This window comes from Cibotium barometz, chromosome 54, assembly GCF_041138505.1.
Source record: "Cibotium barometz isolate CiBa-2024 chromosome 54, ASM4113850v1, whole genome shotgun sequence".
In the NCBI taxonomy this organism is placed as follows: domain Eukaryota; kingdom Viridiplantae; phylum Streptophyta; class Polypodiopsida; order Cyatheales; family Cibotiaceae; genus Cibotium; species Cibotium barometz.
Window position 1 is genome coordinate 20,230,781 of NC_141099.1, and position 26,740 is coordinate 20,257,520.

The following is a 26,740-nucleotide window of genomic DNA, read 5'->3' on the forward strand; positions in this document are numbered from 1 at the left end:
TGGACATATGCTCCTCTGCCATGGCTGCAAGCGCACTTTTAAGTAAAAGGGAAAAGGGTTACACGGCGTTTGAAGTGAGGAGAGTACTTTCCCTTATAGTAGTATGTACTCTTATCTCTTCAGTTTATGCTTGGATTACTAGAGTAGTATGGCAAAGTTATAGCACCATCTCGTGTAGTTGGGTCTACACTATGGACTGACCATTGTATGCTATAGAATAGTAGGATACTACTTTTATTTATACTATGTACTCTTATCTCTTTAGTTCTGAAGGCCTAGATGGTAAACCCTTCATGTGTCCCTATCTCTTTGCAATCGAGTGGGAATGCACTTTGGCAGAGCATCCCAAATCAATTAACAGCTTATCTAGTACAATTAACAGCTTACCTAGCAATGAACTCTAATGAAGCATGTTACATTTAAATTTCCAAACCACCTCAGCTCTTTTCAGTCAGACCCCCATTCAAAAGACTTGACTTCTTTATGCATGTAAACCACTCATGTTCTCAACTCTTTTCAGTGAAACCCACATTCAGAAGATTTGACTTCTTTATACGAGTAAACCACTCACGTTCATAAGATGAACAGCCCCAAATGCAACCACATATGATTATGATAGACCGTGAACGCATGGTGTTCTTTAGCACCCCCAAGAGAAGCACATGAAAACATGCTTCAAAATCACACCCCTGCCCCACTAAGCCGAAGCCAGTGTAAATGTGAGCAGGCTCTAGAGGGCATGGGCAATTGTTGCGAGAGCATTTGTTCAAGCAACATGAGGCCGCCGATAAGGTATGTATCTATGATCCTTGGCAGCATTCTTCCGCCTCCTCTTTGCAAGGAATGCCTCAAGCTTCCCACTTGCCTGCAGTGTGGATTACAAACAATGCAAGCTTTGAATTAATCAGTGCAAAAAAGCATGCTACCAACTATTAACTCCTATTCAAAACAGAAGTTCCCAAAAAGTACCACCTTTAGCTCCTTGTACTTCTCCACCAGCTCCTGTTTTCGAGCGTCCGCTGCAAGCATAGTTTGTGACAATGTTAAGTCCAGATTAAAACACGTGGTGTCAGGGTTCGAACTCGCGTCTCCTTCTGGGTGTCATGGTGCGATAGCCATTCAGGTAAGGGCCTGCCTAAAATTAGCGTTCAAAACAAATATGCATTGACACTCACACTTTTTGGTATAGAAAGGCTTCTTGCCCTGTTTGACAGCTTCCTTCTCTTTTCGGTTTTCCTCAGTAACTTTTTGAGACCTTTTTTGCCATCGCTCTTCCTCTTTGAGTTGTGTATCCTGATAGAAAATGATAGTAAGCCAGTTTGTACATCTAAGCATCACTCAGCCATCTTCACCCATGGCATCTGTATGCAGCCTATAGGAATGATTTTGTTCACATCCTATTCCATTATTTCAAGCATACACATCTCGAGTTCAGAGGTTTAAACAGTGCATAATCTGAAATAGGTAAAGCTTGCAAGAAGAAGAACACACATGTTTGTCCCCAAAAGACAACCAAATTCAAGATATTGATGAGGTTAGACTAATGCTAATTAATAGCTCTACTGATCGATGGTTCACCTTACAGAGTCAAGGGCGGCCTCACCTAGCATCTATTCAAGGCTCATTAATGGACTCTCCTATGAGGAGACCCTCTGAGTTAAAATCCGGAGCACACCTTGGCCTTATACCCGGATGGGTGGGAACATCCACATGTTCAAGCATAGTGTTAGTCTAGTCATGGGCTTGGCGGTGCTCCTATAGGGAGCTATGCTAGGTTTTGAGCTAGCCGCTCCCTTTATGGCAACCTATTAACTTACTATTGATTGATTTTTGCAAGCCAAAGCAAGTTGAGAGAGCCCCATTAAACATTCTAGGTACATATTATAAACCCTAATTTGTTAGTGTATGTATCAACGCAGCTTCAACTCTGCAATGGCCATAGGCCTAGGTGTCCCATACCACCTAGGCATACCCCGCCTGAACTACTCGTCCCTGAAGTCCTTCACACCTGGTAGACATCTCTACCATGAGGAATCCTTGTAATTATCATAAGTGAGCCCAAGGTACTCTTTTATAGTCTAGTCCTGGCTATACTAACATCCAACCCTATTATTACCTTGAGTTATTTTTAACCACTACTGTGTCTTGGATTGGCCCAAGGCCAAACCTCCTACTTGCTATCGACCTCCTGAGCGGGTCCTATTAGTCCCCAAACCCAGCTAAGCCTTAACCCTGATTTTGGGTTAGGTTTTTAACCCCACCCCTCAATCTTAGGTTAACACATCTCCTTAACCCTAAGTCCACAACCTTAGGTTGTTAATATTGGGGGCTGTAACAGGTGAGGTGATGTACTTTAGCATCTAGGTTGGGTAAGGCTTCAAAATCAGATAAAAGTTTAGAAACACTAGCATTGAGCCAAGAACTAGGAAATACTAGCAGTACAAAAACAATCTAGATAATGGCTAGACATTTAGAGTGAAGATGGTATACTATGTTGTGGCCTGGTTGTGCGGAAGGCCAAGTAGCTCTAGCCATGGGAATTGACATATGAAAATTGTGGACCCAGATTACGAAAGCAGGGAACCCCTTACTTGGCCCTAATCCCAAGAATAGCGTCATGTAACTCCGCAGAAGTAAGACCTGTCCAAGCTCATGGAAACATCTACTTCTGAGACTTTATATGCCCTAGGCTACAATCATGCTTTCCTTTGAATCTGACAAGGCCATCAAACATTGAAATGCAAAGAAAGAAACCGATCAAGAAAGCCCAGCTTGCACCTATGCAGTAAAAATAACAGAGAATGGCCAACTTATGCCGCCAGCCATGGGCTCTCCAAGCAGGTGGGCACAGACTTCGTGAAGTGGGTCCTCTTCACTCACACACAGAGGGCATGGAAAACTACAACCAATACTAATATCCAAGATCTAACTGGGTGCCCTTTCAAAGAAAAAAGGTGGACAAATCAAGGTTCTTATACTCACAATCCATTCTATGTGTTTTTGGATTTCCGCATTCGCTGCACCAGACTTTTCTTTCTTTAATAATCCTTGAAGCCTCTGTCAACAAACCCTTGCACATCGTTAGACCATCTTTATTCTAACTTCAACAAAAAAAAGGAGGCAAGGTGTCAAAGTCAGATATCTCAGAAATCACTTTAATGAGTAGAGAGCAGTCAGAATAAGCAATTTTTTTCCCTGTTTTTATGCAAATTAGGTGAGCAAGAATTTACCTTTTTTTCAGACGGAAGTTCTTCATCATAGAGAAAACTATATGACTTTTTGAACCTGCGCTTACAAGATTCAATAACTCTCTCTCTCTCTCTCTCTCTCTCTCTCTCTCTCTCTCTGGTCTAGTGCTGCTTTGTGGACTTCCACAAGGCCCTCGGTACTATACCCCGAGCACGTCTTCTTGAATGCCTTGAGAAGTTGGCCCTTCCAGTTGATATGATATGGGTGTTAGGTTTAGGGTTAAATTTAGGGCAAGCCATGAAACATAGAAAACACAGTCAAGTTGCTCAAATACAAAGAGGGTGAAGCACAAACTTCCACAAGTTGCATTCGTTGATAAGAAAGCAAGTACAACTGTTAAGCTTTTAGCTTAATTAAAAATTATTCAACATAATTAAAGATCTTAATACTTAAATACTTCAGTAAACATGAGACAAAGAGCAGAAAGCTGTGTTGTTGCATTGAGACACAAAACCTTGTTAAATAGGACCTGAAAAGGTACAAATGAAGAGGCACATCTCTGACGATTATGTGTCAAATCCCCATAGGATCTCCTCGTAGAACGTTCTTGGTACATGACTCGAAACATGCAAACAAACCAAACAAACATGACGGGGGTCCAGCCCTGACTCACCTCCCAACCTTGACAGCCGTGGGCAAGCCCCCAAGACTTGGCTGGCCCCACCGAGCCACGAGCTGAGCTAACTAGATGGACATACGGACCAATCTCTACCGCGTGACGTCCCATACCGCCACGAAGCTACCCTCACGGGCCTCGAGACTGCTGCTGGCCTCGGCTGCATGAAGCAGGTGCATGTCTGCACTAGATCCAAGCTCCTGACCATAGAGCTCTCACAAAGTCACGTGAGACTCTATATGACTAATGACTAACCTTGGCCACCCTTTTATAGGCTCTTGGCCGGTCATCGAGCGTCCACACTTGGGTGCCCACCCGTTAGTCTATCCCTAACTCAACTCACCAATTAGCCTGCCTAGCTCCAAGCTTCCCCAAACCTCGAAGCTAGTCTTGTGTGCGTGTAGAACACAGTAGATACACACTGTGCACATGACATACTCCCCTTCCTCTAAGAGCTTCACTCCTGAGCTCACTAAAAAGCCAGGGTAATCTCTCTGAAGAGTAGTCAATGTCTCCCATGTAGCGTCCTCCTCAACACGATCCTTCCACTTGATCTTGTATTCCGTGATAAGCGTATCACGTAATCTTCTTTCACGAAATCCAAGAATCTTTTCAGGTTCGTGTGGAACAAATGTCATGTCCTCGATATCTATGATTTCTTGAGGAGTAACTAACTGGTCTGTTCCACCCAGTACTTCCTTAAGTCTACTGACATGAAATACATGATGAACTTTCACATGAGAAGACAAATCCAATTCATATGCAACCGAACCAATCCGTCGTGTAATACAAAATGGTCCACAGTATCTAGGGGATAATTTCGGAGATCGGCCTATCTATAAAGTCTCGGAATCTTTTGGAACTCGCAAATACACCATCGTTCCTTCAGAGAACTCTCTGGGTGAACTGTCAAAACCCCATAGCATCTCCTCGTAGAACGTTCCTGGTACGAGACTCGAAACCTGCAAACAAACCAAACAAACAAGAAGGGGGAGCAGGCCTGACTCACCTCCCAACCACGATATGACTTGGTTGTCCCCACTGAGCCACGAGCAGTCCCCACTGAGCCACGAGCAGAGCTAACTAGAGAGACGTACCGACCAATCTCTACCTCGTGACGTCCCATACCGCCACGAAGCTACCCATGCGGGCCTGGAGACTGCTGCCGGCCTCGGCTGCGTGAAGCAGATGCACGTCTGCACTAGATCCAGGCTCCTGACCATAGAGCTCTCACAAATCACGCGAGACTCTATATCACTAATGACTAACCTTGGCCACCCTTTTATAGCCTCTTGGCCGGTCATCGGGCGTCCACACTTCGGCGCCCGCCCGTCTATACTTTGGTGCCCGCCCGTTAGTCTATCCCTAACTCAGCTTGTCAATCAGCCTGCCTAGCTCCAAGCTTCCCCAAACCTCGTAGCTAGTCTTGTGTGCATGTAGCACATGGTAGATACACACTGTGCACATGACATACTCCCCTTCCTCTAAGAACTCACTCCTGAGCTCACTAAAAAGCTAGGGTAATCTCTCTGAAGAGTAGTCAATGTCTCCCAGGTAGCGTCCTCCTCAACACGATCCTTCCACTTGATCTTATATTCCGTGATAAGCGTATTACGCAATCTTCTTTGATGAAATACAAGAATCTTTTCAGGTTCGTGTGGAACAAATGTCATGTCTTCGACATCTATGATTTCTTGAGGAGTAACTAACTGGTCTGTTCCACCCAATACTTCCTTAAGTCTACGCACATGAAATACAGGATGAACTTTCACATGAGAAGGTAAATCCAATTCATATGCAACTGAACCAATTCGTCGTGTAATACGAAATGGTCCACAGTATCTAGGAGATAATTTCGGAGATCGACCTGTCCGTAAAGTCTCCGAATCTTTCGGAACTCGCAAATACACCATCGTTTCTTCAAAGAACTCTCTGGGTGAACGATGTATATTACAATAAAATCTGTCTCGGTCTTGAGCACTTCTAATAGATTCCTTCGCAACTTGTAACATTTCTTGCATATCTTGCAAAAAATTGAGTGCTGCATCATGCTGAAGTCCTGAGAATCCCACTATAACAGGTGATCTAGGTTGAAAACCTTACATAAGCATGAAAGGCGTAAAACCTGTACTCGTATGCTTAGTAATGTTATATGCAAATTCCAACACAGGAAGATAATCCTCCCATGAACTCTGTCGTTTGGATACATATGCTCGAAGCATATCCTCCAAAATCTGATTCACTCTTTCAGTCTGGCCATCAAATTGAGGATAATCTGAGGAACTCAAATTCAAAAGTGTTTCCAACTTCTCAAAAACAAGTTTCCAAAAATCACTTGTAAACTTAGAGTCCCTATCACTGACTATGTCTTTCGGTAACCCGTACAGTCTAAACAATTACTCGATAAACTGTCGTGCTAATTGCGTAGCTGTAATAGTCTTCCGGGTCGGTAAAAATCTAGCCATTTTTATCAAGCGTTCTACCATTTTTCGTGGCCTTGATGTGTTCTTGGCAATCCGGTAATAAAATCCATGGAAATACTTTCCCATTTATTACCTGGGATTTGCAAAGGATGCAACAACCTAGCCTGTCTAAAGTGTTCAGCTTTATTTGCTTGACAAATTTGACACTTGAGAACATATTCTTCTACATACCCTTTCATCTTTGGCCAATAAAAAGTGTGTTTCACTAACGATAGTGTCTTGTGTATCCCACAGTGTCCAGCAGATGGGGCGTCGTGACACTCCTTAAGAATCTTGGACCTAATGTCCGAGATCTGTGGTACACAAATTTTGTCATTACGGAATAGAAAACTATTCCGAATCATCCACTGGCCTCCTGCAGCCTGAATGGTAGGCTGTTCAGTCATCAAGTCTTGGTCAATCAATGAGCTCCCGTCCTAGATCTTCTCCCAAAATGGACCAAAATAACTATCTGTCCTGCAAAGCCCTCTCAATGACTGAAATAAGTCAGTAGAAATCTCGGTGAACGACAAAGTATTCACCTCTCTAATTCGACTAAGCGCATCTACAACACTATTCATGGACCCTTTTCGATAACGAATCTCAAAATAAAAATCTTGCATTAAATCAGTCCAACGAGCTTTCCTTCCTCTCAAATCATCCGCATCACACAAATACTTGATTGACTGATGATAAGTCAATACCACAAACTTGGAGAAATAACTATCAGTCCTGCAAAGCCCTCTCAATGACTGAAATAAGTCAGTAGAAATCTCAGTGAACAACAAAGTATTCACCTCTCTAATTCGACTAAGCGCATCTGCAACACTATTCATGGACCCTTTTCGATAACGAATCTCAAAATCAAAATCTTGCATTAACTCAGCCCAACGAGCTTTCCTTCCTCTCAAATCATCCGCATCACACATACTTGATTGACTGATGATCAGTCAATACCACAAACTTGGAGCCATATAAATAATGTCTCCAAACCTTGAGAGCGTGAATCACAGCATAAAGCTCCTTCTCAAGGGTTGGCCAACGAGATTGAGTGTCGTCTAGCTTTTTACTTTCAAAAGCAAGAGGTCTACCATCTTGAAATAAAGCAGCCCCGATGTCATAATCACTGGCATCAATTTCAAGAACAAAAGGCCGACTAGGATAACTGGCGTACCTGTCAAAGACAACTAGTTAGCTGCCTTTGGCTTGGGTCCTGCGTTGGTCTTTGCACCCTTTTGCTTCGGGCCTGTTTCTTTGCAGATGAAACAACATCCCTCCTTCTTGAGCTTCAAAGCTCTAAGGAGACGTTTCTTCTTCGCTGGTGTCGAACTTGAATTCTTCGAAGGTTGGTCCGAAGACTTTCCTTCAATCATGTTAGCCATTGGTGCAGAGAACTTTCTTTTGTGCTTGTTCCCCTGCTCGGTAACGGGTTTAGACTTGGAAGAGACCATTGTATCATCATAGATACGAGCTGAACGAATGGCCTCGTCCAAAGTTTTGCATTTGTTATTTTTAACCTCTAAACGGTATGAGTCGGGTAAACCGGCTACAAAGAACCTCAAGAGAGTTGTGGGATCCATCTTCGTAGCTTTCATATGCAAGTCCCTAAATTTCTGGAGGTAGACCTCATAAGTGAGGGTCATGGTCAAAGCTGTAAACCGGGCAACAACATCATAATCATCCTCTTTCTTGAGGAATTCTTTCTTGAAGACATCTTCAAATTGTGCCCAAGTCGTTGGCTTAGAGTTGAGTTCCTTCCACCAAAGCAAAGCTTTGCCTCAGAGGAAACCTGCTGCTAACTGGATCTTTTTCCCATCGTCATATGGATGGAACTGAAAATGGACTTGCCACTTACGTAGCCAAGTGTCCACTATCTCCTTGGTACGTTGCTTTTGCTCGCCCCCGAACTGTTCCGGAGTAATGTTGGAGCCTAAAGCAGAGGCCAAGGTATCCATACTTGAAAGAGTAGATAGGGTAGTGGTCAAAAGAGAGATGGAGTTCTGCAAAGGCTGCATCTGCGCGGCGATTTGTGCTTGACGTTCCGAAGAAGAAGCTTCGAGAGCACTTTAAACTCTTGGAAATCTGATTTTGACACATAATCGTCGAAAAGATCGGCATCGGTGTCTTCCGTAGCCAGCAGGCCTTCGCGTTCGATAAGGGGCTCCAACTCGGATTCTTGGGTTGACGTCTGGAAGAGGACTAGGGGAGAGAAAATTCGATCTTGCACAAGAAAAGTGCTAGAGAACTTGAGAGCTTGAGAGCTTGAGAACTTGAGAGATGTGTGGCAAGAAGCCCGCTTAAGGGGTTTATATAGGCTTCCCCAAAAGCAATCTTGAGCTTTTGCTTTTGTGTTATATATATATATATATATATATATATATATATATATATATATATGCATATACATATATATACATATACATATATATGTATATGTATATATATATATATATACATATACATATATATGTATATGTATATATATATATACATATATATATACATATACATATATATACATATACATATACATATATATACATATACATATATATACATCCGTGTTTTTTCTTCACCCACCTGGATTTAGCGCCGCCTGACGCCTGCGTGGCCTGAAGTCTCCGCTGCCTGCGCACGTGTGCCTTCCGTCCGCGCATAGGCGTGGCCGCCTGCACACGTGTGCCTTCAGCTGCCTGCGCCTAGGCTTGGCCACCTGCCTATGCCTAGGCTTGGCCGCCTGCCTTCCTAGGCATAGGCGCCTGCTAGCCTATGCTACCCACGTCGACAGTCTCCATGCGTGCTTGCGCCGCCTGTACACCTGCACCCACTGCCCGTGCAAGACCCAGCCAACAGTACCCGACTGCGCATACAATCAGCCGGCGAACTTCCCTCCCTCCCTCCCTCCCTCCCTCCCTCTCTCTCTCTCTCTCTCTCTCTCTCTCTCTCTCTCACAAAAAACAGCCACCATGCTTTTTTGTTTTCTCTCTCTAAACTGTTCTAACAGTTGCACAACAGCAGCCCTTCTTCTTGCTAGGCAAACAACCCTTTCTAGACCACCATCTCCATCATCACGGGTCTCTTTGATAAAAAAGCAACATACTAATCTGAAAAACAGAAGTATGCTCTGATACCACTGTCAAAACCCCATAGGATCTCCTCGTAGAACGTTCTTGGTAAAAGATTCGAAACCTGCGAACAAACCAAACAAACAAGAAGGGGGTGCAGGCCTGACTCACCTCCCAACCACGACAGCCGTGGGCAAGCCCACAAGACTTGGTTGTCCCCACCGAGCCACGAGCTGAGCTAACTAGATGGACGTACCGACCAATCTCTACCTCGTGACGTCCCATACCACCATGAAGCTACCCTTGCGGGCCTCGAGACTGCTACCAGTCTCGGCTGCATGAAGCAAGTGCGCACCTGACCATAGAGCTCTAACAAATCACGTGAGACTCTATATCACTAATGACTAACCTTGGCCACCCTTTTATAGGCTCTTGGCCGGTCATCGGGCGTTGACACTTGGGCGCCCGCGCGTCCATACTTGGGTGCCCGCCCGTTAGTCTATCCCTAACTCAGCTCGTCAATCAGCAAGCTTCCCCAAACCTTGAAGCTAGTCTTGTGTGCGTGTAGCACACAGTAGATACACACTGTGCACATGACATGAACGATGTCTATTAGAATAAAATCTGTCTTGGTCTTGAGCACTTCTAATAGATTCCTTCGCAACTTGAAACATTTCTTGCATATCTTGCAAAAAATTACGTGCTGCATCATGCTAAAGTCCTGAGAATCCCACTGTAACAGGTGATCTAGGTTGAAAACCATACATAAGCATGAAAGGACTAAAACCTATACTCGTATTCTTAGTACTGTTATATGCAAATTCTAACACAGGAAGATAATCCTCCCATGAACTCTGTCTTTTGGATACATATGCTCGAAGCATATCCTCCAAAATCTGATTCACTCTTTCAATCTGGCCATCAGATTGAGGATGATCTGAGGAACTCAAATTCAAAGTTGTTTCCAACTTCTCAAAAACAAGTTTCCAAAAATCACTCGTAAACTTAGAGTCCCTATCATTGACTATGTCTTGCGGTAACCCGTACAGTCTAAACAATTGCTCGATAAACTGCCTTGCTAATTGTGTGGCTGTAATGGTCTTCCGGGTTGGTAAAAATCTAGCCATTTTTGTCAAGCGATCTACCACAACCCAAATAGAATCATGGCCTTGATGTATTCTTGGCAATCCGGTAATAAAATCCATGGAAATACTTTCCCATTTATTACCTGGGATTTGCAAAGGATGCAACAACTTAGCCTGTCTAAAGCGTTCAGCTTTATTTACTTGACAAATTTGACAGTTGACAACATAATCTTCTACATACCCTTTCATCTTTGGCCAATAAAAAGTGTGTTTCACTAACGATAGTGTCTTGTGTATCCCACAGTGTCCAACAGAAGGGGCGTCGTGACACTCCTTAAGAATCTAAGACTTATGTCCGGGATCTGTGGTACACAAATTGTCATTACGGAATAGTAAACCATTCCGAATCATCCACTGGCCTCCTGCAGCCTGAATGGTAGGCTGTTCAGTCATCAAGTCTTGGTCAATCAATGAACTCCCGTCCTGGATCTTCTGCCAAAATGGACCAAAATAACTATCAGTCCTGCAAAGCCCTCTCAATGACTGAAATAAGAGTTGGGGTAAAGGCATTATGCCCACCCTTATAGTGCGTACAAGCCCATAAGTTATAGTACATAGTACACTTAGTACTTTTAATGTACTAAGTGCACTATGTGTACTAGTGCAAAATATACATGTGTGATAGGGGAGTCACACACTCACACTTGGTGAGTTGACTTATCCCCACATATGTCTCTCTCTCTCTCTTCTTCTCTCTGTGTGTATGTCTCCCACATGAGAACCTAACCCTAATTCTCCCATTCAACTGGTATCAGAGCTGAGGCAAACAGAACTGCAGAGACCTGCTGAGCACTAAGCTTTCGAATCTCTCTGTGCAGTAGCTTTCGCTTCACACACCATAACCTCCAGGGCAGGGCCGCAGTCCGCTTTGGAGGCCATTTTGCAAAGCGACGACGAGCTGTCTGACTACGACGATGAGGATACCGCCATCGCCATCACCAACGCCATATGTGCGGTCCTTCGTGCTGCTGGCCATCAACCCCGACAAGAACGACGACAACAACGTCAACGACAGCGATAATGCCGACAAGTCTCTTTGTCTTCTGGAGGATGGCGAAATCGGCCCTGCATCGGGCTGTCTGCCTCTAGACGGTGGCCTCAGCTTCGTTGCGAACGACCTCGACGTTGCCATACGGAACTCCACGAAGACTCCCGGCAGAAGAAAGAAGGGGAGAAAGGGTCACCCTCGGAAAACCAAAGACAAAGACGCTGGACTGAGTTTTATCTCTCAAATTTGTCGCCGCCTAAAAGAACCGAAAGCTTTTCTTATCGAAGTAGCAATCCAAAGACTAGGAGTCGAAGTTGTTCGTGACCTGGTGCAAGAGAGCCCATAACCTGACGTCTTCTGCACTAATACAGCAGCAGCATCATCAGCACGAAGCAGCAAATTTGACGCCCCCCCTTTTCCTGCAACGAAAAGAAAAATCAAAAATTGCAAAGGTATTTGCTTCAATTTTTTTTTGGGATTTGCAATTGAGCAGGTACAATTATCAATTGAGCAAATACATGTGCCAAATTGCTCAAATTTTGAGCAAAATTGGTAAAATTGGGTGACATTGGTCACATTCAGGATCAATTTGCAAGAAATTGGATGTCAAAATTTGGGGTTTTTGATGTAATTGTGCAATTGGGCATTCATACATGCTGTATGATGTGAGAAATCGCACATTCGAGCAAAATTGCAACAAATTGCAGTGCAGATCAAAGGGCTTTTGTGCCGATTGGGTTGATTTGCATGCAGGCACTCACAATTGATGCTTTGGGCAATGTGTTGATGCCTGTCAAGCACTCAATGTGCCTGTAAATCAAGGGGCTTTTATGTACTGGATGTATATGTGACCAGGGGGAGCATTGTGAAGACTCTCGATGCCTTCATGTGCGTTAATGTACCATGTATGATCATAAATTGATCTTAAATCAAGGGGCTTTTCAAGATTTTATGCTTGTTGAGCTTGGCAAAGCAGCAGGCAAGACTTTTATGCCTTGAATCCTCAGAAATCAGCTTGCAGTCAAGGGGCTTTTGCCCAATTTCTGTTCGGGACTGTTGTATGCAGTGGTCGGGACTGTAAAAGTCTGATTTTCACTCATTTGGACAGCCATGAGAGCATTTATTGCTGCTGTACTTGCTGGTACAGATTTGGTACATCTTTGTACAAGTTTTGGCATGGCTGTACATTGATTTGAGTGAGGAAAAGGTTCATTTTCAGCTGTTGTACTTGCCGGTACAGGTTTGGTACATCATTGATGAGCACTTAGTACTGCTGTACAGTACTTTGGAAGGGGAACAGAGCACATCTAAGGTGCTGTCCTAAATCTGCAGCAACCAGATTTTGGTGATTTCATCACATACAGTGGGAGTAGAGTTACATTTGTGCTTCCGCAGTGGGAGATAAACTTTGGGAGAACAACTGTGAGCACTTTGTGTGCCTTTTGGTGCAGTGTTTGCACATCTTGCAGGGAGTCAGGCATTGACTGTGACAGGTTGCATATTGCTATGGCAACCACAGGTGAGAGCTCTTCATTGCTTCACATCAAGAAGCTTGAAGGCTCACATAACTATGATATTTGGCAAACCCAGTGCTATAATGCGTTGCTCCAGAAGAAGCAGCACAAGCCTATCAAAGAAAGGGGTGTAATGCCCACTTCTCTTACTGCTGAAGAGTGGGAAGATATGGATGAGCTAGCAAGATCCACCATCATGTTGTCTGTGTCAGACACTTTACTTTTCAGCATTCGTGAAGAGAAGACAGCTTGGGGAATGTGGCAAAGATTGCAGGACTTGTATACCCAGCAAAGTGCCTCAAGCAAAGTGTATTGGTTGAAGAAACTCATAGGTCTTCAGATGAAGGAATGTGGCAAAGATTGCAGGACTTGTATGCCCAGCAAAGTGCCTCAAGCAAAGTGTATTGGTTGAAGAAACTCATAGGTCTTCAGATGAAGGAAGGGGCGTCTATGACAGCCCATCTAAATGAGTTTAATGGTATTGTCAGCAAGGTTATTAATCAAAAGTTGGCAATGGACGATGAGTTCAAAGCCACTTTTCTCTTATGCACTTTGCCAGAGAGTTGGGACACATTCAGGACAGCCACTAGCAATTCAAATGCTATGCTGTCATATGCAGATGTTAAGGGTGCTAGGCAGCCTGCTGGCCTTTCTGCGCAGCCTTCTGGGACAGCTTCAGGCGGCTGGGCACACCTGCGCATGGGTGTGGGACTGCCCCTACACCTGGCTGACCTGCTGGTTAGGGATTCTGACCCTGTCGGCTGCCTGTCCAGCAGCCCTAGGGCTGGCTGACAGCCATTCCAGCCCATGCCTTGGCTGGTGGGCACAGCTTGGGTCCTCCTGGCCCCTTCAAGAGGAGATGAACAGAAAGAACAACTCTGTTGGAAAGTCCAATGCAATGAATGCACGTGGGAGATCCCAGCAAAGGGGTTCTTTCTGTTGGAAAATCCAATGCAATGAATGCACGTGGGAGATCCCAGCAAAGGGGTAAAAGCCAAGAACGGGGAAGGAGCAAGTCCCGCTCCAAAAAGGACTTGGAATGCCATTATTGTGGCAAGAAGGGACATATCAAAAAGCAATGCTACAAATGGAAAAATGATCAAAAGGAGAAGGGCAAAGGAAAAGACAAAGACAAAGATGAAGCCAAAGATGTAAAGTCAAAGGGCAAAAGTGGAGTCAAGATTGAAGAAGTCAATGTGTCACATGCAGGTGACAGTGAGGATGAGGTCCTATTCACGTCTTCACTTGATGCCCATTCACTACTTGCAGGAGATGGACATGGTATGCACTTGTGGATCATTGATTCAGGTGCCTCCTTTCATGTCACAGGTTGCAGAGACTTGTTTGTCAGGTATACTGCTGGCAATGAAGGAGTAGTTTATTTGGCTGATAACCATGCATGCAAGATTCTTGGCAGAGGTGATGTGAGGCTTGTGTTTTCAGATGGCTCACAGCTTATGCTCCATGATGTCAGGCATGTGCCTGAGATCAAGAAGAACCTGCTTTCTACTGGACAGCTTGATGATGCTGATTATGTTACCACATTTGGTCGTGGAAAGTGGAAGATTAGTAAGGGCTCACTGGTTGTTGCCAGAGGCTCTAAGGTGGACACTCTTTATTTCATGCATGCTAGTGTTTGTCACCATGCTAATGTAAATGCAACCGAGCTGCCGGAAATCTCTCTTGTGGCATATCCGGTTGGGACACATGAGTGTCAAAGGAATGGAGCAATTGTCTCGTTTTGGTTACTTGCCTTCTCTAAAGTTCTCAAGTTTTCAGTTTTGTGAGCATTGTATATATGGTAGGCAACTCCAGGGCCCCCACAAGAAAGCTCTTGGACAGAAAGATGCTCAGTTAGAGCTTGTGCATACAAGCTCCACTGTGGCAGCAAACACGAACAAGGCAAGCTCATTGGGTGCACAAGGGGTGGTTGAGCGTTGAGCACGGCTGGTGGAGCTACTTGGCACATACTGCGGCAAAGCGTGAAGGTAGCACGGGCGTTTGTTGAAAGCAGTTTGGGGCTGGCGCAAGGCAAGCTGGCCAACAAGCCTTGCGCTCTACAAAATAATGGGAAGCAGCCCACGTCGACGCAGGCTGCTTTCCATTTTTTTCTTGTGGACAATCCAATGCAACCTCTTGTTTTAATATTATCACCAAAAAAAACTATTTCGGGTCTGGGTTTTAATTGTTTTGTCTTTAATCTGGTCGAGCATCCGAACATGGTCCTGTGAAGCTGCCACTGCAGTCTTAGCGGCTTGTTGGAGATCCCGTTGATTTCAACTGTTTTATTTCCTTTTCTTGTAACTGTAGAGCAAGCACCCATTCCTCTTTGTGAAAATAATTGGCGGAATATTTTGCACAGTAAATCCTCCCGAAGTTGATGGCACAACGGTAATAATCTGTGGCATACAAGTTTGAGGCAGCTGTTGCTGACGAAGCTGTTTCTAGAGTGGCGGAAGAAACAAATGATGGGTAATTATGTGTGCGACCATGTATATATATATATATATATAAACAAATGATGGGTAATTATGTGTGCGACCATATATATATATATATATATATATATATATATATATATATATATATATATATATACACACACACACGACTGGTCATCTGCGGCCATATAAAATGGCCCCTTGCCCCCCCACACTTTATATCTTGTATCCAAGATTTTCTTGTGTATATAGCAGAGTTATACGCTTCTCTCTCTCTCTCTCTCATTTTTGTGTTTTTCTGTTGTGCACTTGCTCTAGTGTTTTCAGATCTTGTCTTCATCTCCGCTGCACATTCTGACAATCCACTATTCAAGCCTATCTTGCTAAAGCATGAAGCTCCTTGCAATCGATCCAAGATATCATCAATGTGAGGAATAGGAAAACGGTTCTTAATGGTTATTTTGTTAAGAGCCCTGTAATCAACACACATCCTAAAAGAACCATCCTTCTTTTGGGTGAAGAGAACAGGAGAGCAATAAGGAGATGAACTAGGTCGAATAAGACCCTTTTCTAAGAGCTCATTCACATGTGTCATGATCTCTTCCTATTGGCTAGCACTGACTCTGTAAGCCAGCCTATTGGGAGGAGAACTACCAAGTGTCAATGATATGATCCTAAGATCTAGAGGGTGGCATGCTAGGCGGTAGACTCTGCAAAGCAATCACTAAACCCACGAAGAAAATTCAACTTGCTTTCATCTAGAGCATCCACATGTACATTATTATGTTCTACAAGGTCACAAACAAAAATCAAGTACAAGGAAATGCTCTTTTTCATTGCTTTATTTATCTGTATATGTGATACAACTGGAATAGTGTCCACAACTACTCATGCATCAATGATAAGCCTCTTATGCTTGTTATCACTATCTTCTTACTCTTATAATCCAGCTTTGGATTCAAACGTGCATGCCAAGGCATCCCCAATAACACATCACATCCCTGCAATGGAGCAATCAGCAAGTCCTCATGATCCACATAACCCTATATATGAATGTGAACTTTGAAGTTTCCCAATCACAGAGATGCCCTTCACGGTCTTATCTGCAAATGCAAAACATGCATCAATCTCTATTCCCATATTATCCATGCTAAGGCCCAAAGAAGCAGCCATCTGAGTTGTTTGTAGAACAGTTGTCAAACATGAAGAGGGTAGGCTGATCCTTGAGTTGACCCCATGCTTTAAATAACTGTCTCTCAACTAGAGCATGAGAAGTCTTCCCTTGTACATCCGGTATAGCATTAACTTGTGGCTTCTTTTCCTTCTCACTTTTCCACTTTGGGCAATGTCTAAGCACATGATCTTTACTGCCACATTTGAAACACTTACCCTCCTCCATATATTCAATTTTGTCTTGCCTAGAGAGGGCCAAATTATCCCTTTTTTACTTCTTGTTAGGGGTCTGATTTGATTCAGCATTTGCAGCCCTCTTTTGCTCCTTTGCATCACGAAATTTGGGCTTCTTTTGCTGTCCCGACTTGTGCAATTTTGGACCAGCTTTATGGTCCTTACCCAAACATGCATTTATCCTCTCTGTGAGATGCTTCACATGCACTTTTTCAGCTGCCATGGCTGAAGCAAATACCTCCTGAAAATTGGCACGAGGGTAGAGGTCTAGGCTGTCCTGAATGATGGGTTGTAAGCCAGCTTCAAACTTTCTCAGCTTCTCTACCTCAGAGATATGTAGAAAAGGTAAAACTTTGAGGAAAACTTTCCAAAAGCGTGCATGATATGATTGTACCTTTTCATGCTCTTTTTGCCCAAGTGAATCCCACTCCTTAATGATCTCTCTCTCAAAATGGGGAGGTAGAAACTGCTTGCGGAAGGTCTCTTTAAATTCTGTCCAAGTCTTCAGTGCAATGCCCAAAAGCTTTTCGGCTGACCACCATGAGCTTGCAGTTCCTTTAAGATGATGGCCCACTCGTCGAAGCTTTGACTTCTCTGTATAGTCTTCTTCCATAAAGGCTATCTCAAATTGAGTTATAAAAGCCAATGACTTATCGACATGCAAATCCCCATGATAATCATCAAATTTTACCCGTTTATTACCTATTTTAAACTCTACACTCCCTTGATGCTTAGGAGTGGAGTCCTTGCATAAGGCATCTTCCATAATACATGCATCCATCTTTCCTTTCCCTTTGCTTGCATCCTTAGACCCTGCATCACCACCACACATTTTCCCTTTGTTCTTCTTAGCATTTACATTAGGCACCTTGCCTTTATCATGCATAAATGTGGCTTTTGGGATTCCATGCATAGGCTTTGGGCTGCGAGTCACCATGACTCTCTTCCTGCATTTGCATGCCTCCACGAGGTCCACCAAAAAGAGATCTAGGCAAAGGTACCTACCCGTGGTGCTGATGAATGCACAAATAGAGTGGAAGTGTCCTCTTGTGCATGTGTATGAGCTATCCGAGAAGCCCCACTTCCTTGCTTATCTCGAACAGGTTTCACAAATACAGGGTTGGCATCTTTTCCCAAAACCACTTCACCTTTCCTTATGAGATAGGTAAGGGTTAAATCTCTAGGGTTTAGCTGCAATTACGTTGCAAAATCCACAAATAGAGAAGACTCTTGCTCTACATGAGAAGTGTCAAGAACTTGTTTACCTTTTTCAACCTGTCTAGCTTCCAAATCAGCTTTGCTCTTCTCAAGCTTTTCTTCTTCCATGCGAAGCCGAGCTCGAAGTTCCTCCACTTCCTTCTCTTTCAATCTAAGAGCTTCCCCAGGGTCAAATTCCAATTGAACCGTTAGGTGTCTCCCTTGAGAAGTACTCACATGAGAGGGTGAACGGTCATCCATCTTCAATCAGCAACCTTAATGCGGAGTTATCCCTTGAAACTAGATTAGTATTCCACCAAGGTATGAGCAAAGAAACCAGGCTCTCATACCAATGAAACCGAGGTGGGAAGTATAATCCAAATTTCTATGAATATTAAACCTCACATTAAAGACACTAAGTACAGATAGCTTTACCAGTTACAACCACACTAACCCACACTCAACTTAATGAGTATAAAAGATTTGGAGAAGTTGACAACACAATGGGTCTGAAACGCCCCCCTCCCCCCTAATAAATAAAACTTTAGTACAGGGAGTATTTACAGATACATGTAGAGGGTGCTCTTGCACCAAATTTCCAAGTATCAAAGATGAAAACAATATAAAACAAATCCTCCGCCCAAGCCCAAGGCAAGGGGTACTTCCAGCTTTACACCAAGCTAGAATGGATCTCACAAGAGAAGCCCAGTCAGAGAAGCCCATTCTCACATAGTCAACTATGTGGATCTCACAAGCTCTCCCAGTCTCACACTTAGCTCGATGCATCTAGAGAGCCATGCTCATCTAGTCCTCAAACATATATTGAAACATATGCGTGCAGCAACTCTTTCTAGTACATGCCTTCCAATTGATACTCCTTTAAGGCACTAGTATCAAGGGAAGGGTTTGATGGAGAGTCTTTAGCAGGTCTCACACTTTTGTTTATGATTGTACTTGTGTGTATGTGAGATAATATAACAATGATAACAGTGGTACTTCCCTATTTGCCGCCCGAGTTTGGATGAAAGAGCCAATGGATTCACTGGCCTGCGGTACTGTCTCATAAGCAGCCCTGTTGAGAAAGAAAGAAAGAAAGAAAAAGATATATTAAGTGTCTACTAAAGACCCAATGGGTCTATGAGACCAAAGTGATACAATAATGTCCATGGCATATCTCATCATGGAATGGAAAATAAAACAAAAAGAAAACATAAACATAGCTATCTCACTGGGGTGATACAAAATTGTCCATGGAAACTCATCATGGAGTACTAAGAACATAGAAATATGAGAGCAACATCAGCTCCGAGTAGATGGTATACCACTCTCCAAAATATCAAGCATGGGGCTGAAGAGTATGGCAGAGAGGTCTCCCTCAGCTATGTCACGTGGAAAGGTAGTTCGATGGCGGTGGAGCATGTCCTGGATCTAGAGCTGATGAGGTGATCGTGGCCGATGGGGGGGTCAAGGGCGTCGGGCCCGCTGGAGTGCAGAGGCTCAGTCCAAGGTAACTCCTCTCGGGCGAGGTAGGTCCAAAGCAGCTCGTGGAGGGTCCACAAGATCCACTATGTCAGTGTCCTCCACCTCCTGGGTCTGGAAGAAACTCGTGATGGTTGGCTGGCGAGGGAGGGGTGGCTGGGGCTAAGGCTCTCTCAAGAAGGTGTTCCTGTGTCTGCGGAGCTCAAGCACAAAGAGGCCCAGGCAACGCTGGTCCTGGAAGTCAATGATCCTGGAGAGTGGACCGAATCCCTCACAAAATAGATAGTGAAACCTCCCGCGGATCTCATAGTATACTGGGTAGCAGCATATGTAATGCTCCTCCGTCTCAACCTCTGTGTGGCATAGTCGGCATATCCTCTCCTCTCTAGGTCTCCGTATGAGCTTCCCGGCTCTGAAGATGTGCTCAACTCTACCTGTCTCCACTCTGAGGCGGTGGGATGAAACCCGTATCTGGCCAATCACAATCCGCATGGCATGGGACATGTGAACACTCAAGTAGCCCGTCTGCTAGATGAATCCATTCTCAGTGAGTGCGAGAAAGTGATCTCTATAGCAGTGCATCTTCGTGGGGAGCTCCGGAGGTGTGATCCATGTGCAATGTGTGTAGAGGCTCAGAAGATCTGACCGGATAGCCCGGTTGGTATCCTCGTGAGACAGCCGGAGAAAAGGGGAGTCCAAACTGTACTGAAGGGGGGGTAGGCGGTCCATGCAGAGCCCATATACTGAGAACCAAGTGGAAACTAGTGCATACCATACTCCAGAATGCCCCTCAACAAGTGCTAGCTGTCTAGAGGACTCCATGGCAAGCCTCGGGTACCTGTGGGGATCCATGTGACTGATGCGATGGAGGTATGTGACTGTTTGGAAGAGTGCCTCCACTACCATCAAGGCTACAGCAAACTCTGCCTGGATAATCTAATGTGGGACTGATGGTTTGCTGCCGATCATACGGGAGAACATCATGACCCGGGGCCTCTCAACTCGCTGCAAATCCTCATCGAATAAATATGCCCCCCAAAAAGTTGCTCCATACATCAGGGCTGGTGTGACAAGGGTGTCAAAAAGCCAGCTCCTGGAAATGTGCCTGGAAGCCCTGCCGTTCAAGTAAGCTCAAGGCTGCATATCCCCGCGTCACTCTGGCGTGTGCTACGGGAAGCATGGTAAAGCGTGGGCCACTGAAAGTGACACCAAGGTAGACATAGGATGAGACAATCTCCATCAATGAAACTCGAGATCTCCTCAATGTAGAGGCCGAAAAGAGTGGGTGAAAGAGGGCAGCCTTGTTTCACCCCAATAGTGTTGGAAATCTCCTATGATGTACCTCCTAGGGCTCTCACTCGTCTGGTGACGGACTCATAGAGGGCGATGATGCTCCAAACCATGTCAAATGGGACTCCGATCTCCTGTAGACGGTGTAGGAGGCGGGCTCGGGGCACAGTATCAAAAGCTTTGCAAAAATCCACAAAGCAGCAGTAAATCCTCTGATGTCGTGCTCTACCCTCCTCGATGATGGCACGGAGGGTGAAGTTGTGGTCAAGGGTAGAGTAGCTCCTCCGAAAGCCAGCCTGTCCTGAGGCTCTGCATCCCTGGCTCTCTACAAATGAACTGAGCTCCACCTCTAGCATTGATCCATAATTGATCCATAAAGTTTGGCCAATGTGTGGCCAATCATGATCGTCCTGTAGTTATTAGGATCAAGTGGATCTCTGGCTTTGAGGATGGAGGTGATGGTGTTGGTGGACCAAGAGGGAGGAAATCCTTCACAAAGGGCTCTATTGAACATGTAGGCTAGTAGGGGCGCCAGGGTATCATCGGCATGCGAGATGTACTCGTGGCAGTGAGACCCTCATGATCTTGGGCTCGCCCATTGCATAGTCTACGAATGGCCTTGAGGACCATGCCCTTTGTGAAGAAGGTGGAGGTGGTGGGGCGTGGATCTACTGGTGGGGGTGGGGGTAGGGGTAGGGGTAGCTGATGTGGCATATGATAGAGGGAGCGTGCATAGTAGTGCCATGTGTCCGGGAAGGTGATAGGTGTGGGAGGGCGATGTTCTCGGAGTTTCCTCCACGCCTCTTTGCAGTTCGGCCCTAAGAAAAGTCGGTATAACTCATCCTCTTTCCGAGCATAGAACTCCCGTTTCTTGCGTTGAGTGAGCCGTTGAGAAATCCGTTGTGCTTGGCACTTCGTGAGATGCCCAATCCGTACCTCATGCTTAAGACGGGAGCGTGTGGCCCGACACTCGTCATCATACCAATAAGTTCTAGGCCATGGAACCACAAGGTGGCTTGGCAGTAGACCGCCGTGTGTAGATGAAAGAAGCAGTGGCGGATGTGTGGAGTATGGTGGTGAGTTGTGTTGTGAGGGTGGATAGGGGGACAGTAGGTTCCACATCCTGGAGTTGGCGGTAGATGTGGTTGGAGTAAACAAGGTCAAGCTCGTGATCAAAAAGGACCTGAGTGTAATGTGAGATGGGGGGTGGTGGTGGAGGGACAGGTGGTGTGCAGGTAAGAGTGAAAGAGAGATAGGCATGGTCAGCTTCAAAACGGGGTGGCAGAATGGAGAAGTCAGGGATAAGGTGTGCCAAATCCGGAGATCCCATAAGGTAGTCCACAGTGCTAGTACCTCCTGAGTGGGGGAAGGAGGTGAGGGCGCTAGAGGAGGGCCATCGGGACATCCCGTTATAGATAACGAGACCATGTGCAGCTCCCAGCTCTAAGAAATATCTCCCGTACACTATGACCTTCTCATGGTCTTGTGATGATCGCTGAAGCCCTGTGTCAGTGATGTCTAGCTCCTGTAATCTGATAGGGTCGTCTAGATCGAGTGGTGGGACCTGCTGACTTCCCGTCCTGGCGTTGAAATCCCCGAGCAGGAGGACTTCCCCCAACTGTGAGAACTCCATGATATCCCCATATAATGGTAAGTACAGTGACTGGCCATGCTATGCGGCGTAAGGGGAGTGGCGTGGTGCAAAATAACACACAGCAATGTGGATGACTCTGTCACTGCTACGCTGTAGCTGCACCCAAAGATATCGTGCATCCTCCTCCTTCTGGACGATGCTGAGAATCTGTCGGAGTTGGGATCTAAAAAGGACAGCTACCCCCCCACCCCCCCCCCCCCGAGCCACGTACTCCTCCTGATGTGCGGGTCTCGCCTCGAAAAGCTGACTCCCACTCATACCCGGCTATGTATGTTAAGCTCCTCTCAGGGCTCTGATGAGTCTCTATATAAAAAATGACATCCCTGCCTGTGAGAATCTCGCTCAAGCCTCCTGGATTCAACCACAGCATGCCATTGCAGTTCCATACCGCCAACCCCAGGTGTTTGGTCTCATAGACCCCGTGTCCCTATTTGGGACGGCGCTCAGTGATAATGACTCTACCATCTCTGTAGATAGCCCACTTGCCTACTCTACAGGCCTCGTGAACAGTCACCATTGCCTCACGCCGGTGTGCCACCTGTGCTGGAGTGAGATCATCTCCCATGTACACCTATGTGCCCTTGAGGGCAGCCCGCCTGTCTAAGAAGGCCTGTCTGCCGGCGGCATCAGGGAATCTAATGATGAGGGGTCGCTCTCGTGTCATATCCTTTCCTGCCCTCCATGTATCTGCAAAGGGGGGGCGATCCCGTCCACTCCTAGCATCTGGCAAAGCGTCATGGCATCCTCCTTGGGGGAAGCCCCCACCTGTAGCCCCCGTACTCGCACATGGAGGGCCCTATCCTTCCTGCGTTTCTCCTCCTCGATAGCCTCATGTATGACGCTCTGTGGGGGTTTGTGCTTCTTCACCACCTCCACCCAATCTTTCTTAGTGGTCTGCAGTTCTTCCCGCAGCTTATCACTCACAGCTTTCAACTGCTCCAAGTCAGTCCTTAAACCCTCCTGAATATTCAGTTCCCCTTCCTCCACTGTATGGTCCTTGACCGTAGCCTTTAGGGCTTCCATTTCTCCCCGGAGTTCCCCTATCATTGGGGCAGCCTCTGGCATTCCTGTTTGTTGCAGCTGGGTCTCTTTCAACATCTGAATCACCTCTTCCTGGTGGTTCACCTGGGCTGCCAGTTCTTCAATCTTGTTGTTCTTTCTCTGTATCTCCTTGCGGAGGCCTTCCGACTGTTTTTCATGTTGGTTCAGAACCCTGTCCAGCACCTTTTGTTCGCCTAGTAACTTCTTGGTGTTGTCCTCCACTGTCTTGATGTATGCCTCCAGCTCCTGTAGGTTCATTGTGGCTATTTCCCCCTAGTTGCTGCCTGGGGGGCCTGAGCAAGGGTGGGTGGGAAAAGGGAGGCGGACTTACAGGGCAGCACAAGCAGAGAAAGTGCAGCACGACACTGCGCACAGACCAAGGGCGGACTCACAGGGCAGCACGAGCAGAGAAGGCGCAGCACAGAGCAAGGGCGGCGCACCGACCAGCGCAGCGCACAGACCAAGGGCGGACTCACAGGGCAGCACGAGCAGAGAAGGCGCAGCACGACACCCAGGACAGCACAGAGCAAGGGCGGCGCACAGTGCAGTGCAGCGCAGAGCAAGGGCGGCGGACAGCACAGAGCAGCGCGGGCGGGGGAGACCACAAGCGCTGCGTGAGCAGGGAAAGAGGGCCAGGAGGGGGGGGCGTTGCGCAACGTCACGCCATGAGCGCAGAGAGAGAGAGAGAGAGAGAGAGAGAGAGAGAGAGAGAGAGAGAGAGAGAGAGAGAGAGAGAGAGGTGCTCTATGTGCAGCCTGCAAGCAGCAATCTGTTCATGGGAGAAGAGAGTAGCTTTGTACGCAGCCCTGCATGTAATAAACTGCCTTGAGGGAAAAACAGAATTTGTGTCCAGCTTTTTTTCCCCTTCCTCTAAGGTGCAACCGATTCAGTCCATCAGTGAGAGAGAGATAGGATTCCCCTTCGATTCAGTCCACTGGGAACAGGAGAGAGAGAGAGAGAGAGAGAGAGAGAGAAATGAAATGAAATGTTATATTAACGTCTTCAAAAGGCCATAATGACCTATGAGACCAAAAGTTACATCATGGTGGATCTGATACAATGTCTGGATAAAAAAACCCAGAAAAATGAAAAATAAAGATAGAGTAAGAGAGGGCATAAACATTGTTGGCTTTAGAAAGCCCATTCTGCATCTACCTCTGCATCAAAGGAGGTAGTAACATTGTTGCATGCTTGGATTGCTTCTGCGGAATCATTCGAAGTGCTTACCATATTTGCCTGGTTGGTGTAACATTTGTCGGCGAGGTGACCTGGCTTTCCACATTTGGTGCATATTCGCTTTGGCTTGTCTTTATGGTAGCAATTCTTGGCAAGGTGTCCTGTCCTTCCACAATGTGTACATTGGAGTGATTTGCCGTTTTGCTTTTGAACAAGGTATGCCTGGTTTGAGACAAGATCAATGACTCTACCTTTCAGCTTCTTCTCTTCTTCCAAGAGAACACTCTCTATTCCCTCCAAAGTGGGATCCTGCATATACTTTAAGGTCGGCATGAGTGTATCATACTCGGATGGCATTGACTTTAGGAGGATGGCTATGGCATCACTCTCCTTGACTGGTTCATTGATGGCTTCGAGCTGGGCCATCAAGCTCTTCATGGTGTTGATGTGAGATGCAAGTGTCTCATCAATCTTGTACTCTAGACTGTAAAAGTCTACTTTGAGACTGATTTTGCTGTGGAGGCCTTGAGCACCAAAAGATTTATCCAGTGAATTCCACGCAATTTGTGAAGATGTTCCATTACCAATGTAATGTATATAACTATCTTCAACTCCAAGGGCAATGAGAGCTAATGCTTTCTCATCCTTGGTTTGCCAAGAGATTTCTCCTTCTCGTGTGGCAGGTTTAGGTATAGTGCCATTGACTATGCACCAAACTCCTTCTTTCATTAGTAAAAATCTCATTTTGACTTGCCAAGTGTGGAAGTCATGACCGTTGAATTTCTTGATGAAAGAGGATGATATGTAAGTTGACTCCATGATTGGAACTGAACAATGCAATAGATTAAAAGGCTAGAGTCCCCCTTCACCATATAGATGCATGAAATTACTCAAGAATTTCCCAAACCCATAAGCCTTTGCATAGTGATAATAACGGGGCCTAGACTTGATCCTAGGTTTTCTAGTTTTGCTTTTGGGTTTCAATGATTTTTTGATATAATCTTCATTAGATGATTCAGCATCCGAATGCATGACTACATAGAGATATTCAACTCAATATGCATATTAGAATGTCATCTCAATTGATAATTATATGATGATTAGTGGAGATGATTAATTAAAGAGGAAAAACTGCCCCCAAAAATAGAGTGAGCTTTGAGCAATTGAATGAGGCTCTTCCCAAATGAGAAACATAAAATGCTCTAAACCGAGTGAAAACCAAAGTATTGGCTCTAAGCTCAGCACTCAAACATGCCAAGATGTTGCTTCAATCTCTCTAAATCTGCTCTGCAACACAGCATATACTGTCACTGAGAAATTAGTTCAAACAGCAGCTACAGTGGACCATGATTATCCCTAGGCATAGTAATTAACCACATTGATTAGTTTTTCATTTTTTCAAGCTTTCCATTAAAGCTTCACTGCACCCCCTGCTGGTCTTTTGCTTCATGTGAGCTCTATACTTCACCAAATCTCAAGCTTTTTGATTCAAAAGAGAGCTAACATCCGGCGCTTTCTACACCTAGCTCCATTTGAGCTCCCACGAAGTACACGCGGCGCATTTCGCTCTGCAGAGCAGCCCGCCTCTGCGCTGCGAAATTCATGAAATTAGAGCTCTACAAAGCATGGTTTGCAAATTCCTCTTATGAGCATAACATTGATGCTATGAAGCTCCTCCTTGTTGATTTTCATGAGCAATGGTCCACTGTAGCTGCTGTTTGAACTAATTTCTCAGTGACAGTATATGCTGTGTTGCAGAGCAGATTTACAGAGATTGAAGCAACATCTTGGCATGTTTGAGTGCTGAGCTTAGAGCCAATACTTTGGTTATCACTTGGTTTAAAGCATTTTATGTTTCTCATTTGGGAAGAGCCTCATTCAATTGCTCAAAGCTCACTCTATTTTTGGGGGCAGTTTTTCCTCTATAATTAATCATCTCCACTAATCATCATATAATTATCTATTGAGATGACATTCTAATATGCATATTGAGTTGAATATCTCTATGTAGTCATG

At 45.3% G+C, this 26,740-nt stretch overlaps 2 protein-coding genes across 2 annotated transcripts in view; one reads left to right on the forward strand and one right to left on the reverse strand.

Moving 5' to 3' along the window:
- Positions 1–461: 461 nt before the first annotated feature.
- The window catches only part of LOC147607927 (rRNA biogenesis RRP36-like protein), an 88,511-nt gene continuing 62,232 nt past the window's right edge, over positions 462–26,740 (reverse strand). The window contains exons 5-9 of the mRNA XM_086789676.1: positions 3,231–3,285; positions 2,983–3,057; positions 1,176–1,293; positions 973–1,019; positions 462–865 (exon numbers count right to left, since the gene is read on the reverse strand). Of these exons, the coding sequence (XP_086645802.1) occupies positions 767–865; positions 973–1,019; positions 1,176–1,293; positions 2,983–3,057; positions 3,231–3,285 (394 nt within the window). The 3' untranslated portion in view covers positions 462–766. The remainder of the gene's footprint in view (positions 866–972; positions 1,020–1,175; positions 1,294–2,982; positions 3,058–3,230; positions 3,286–26,740) is intronic.
- Positions 11,404–11,874, forward strand: LOC147607928 (phosphorylated adapter RNA export-like protein). Its single transcript, XM_086789677.1, has one exon. The coding sequence runs from the start codon at positions 11,452–11,454 to the stop codon at positions 11,869–11,871; it is 420 nt and encodes a 139-aa protein (XP_086645803.1). The 5' UTR covers positions 11,404–11,451; the 3' UTR covers positions 11,872–11,874.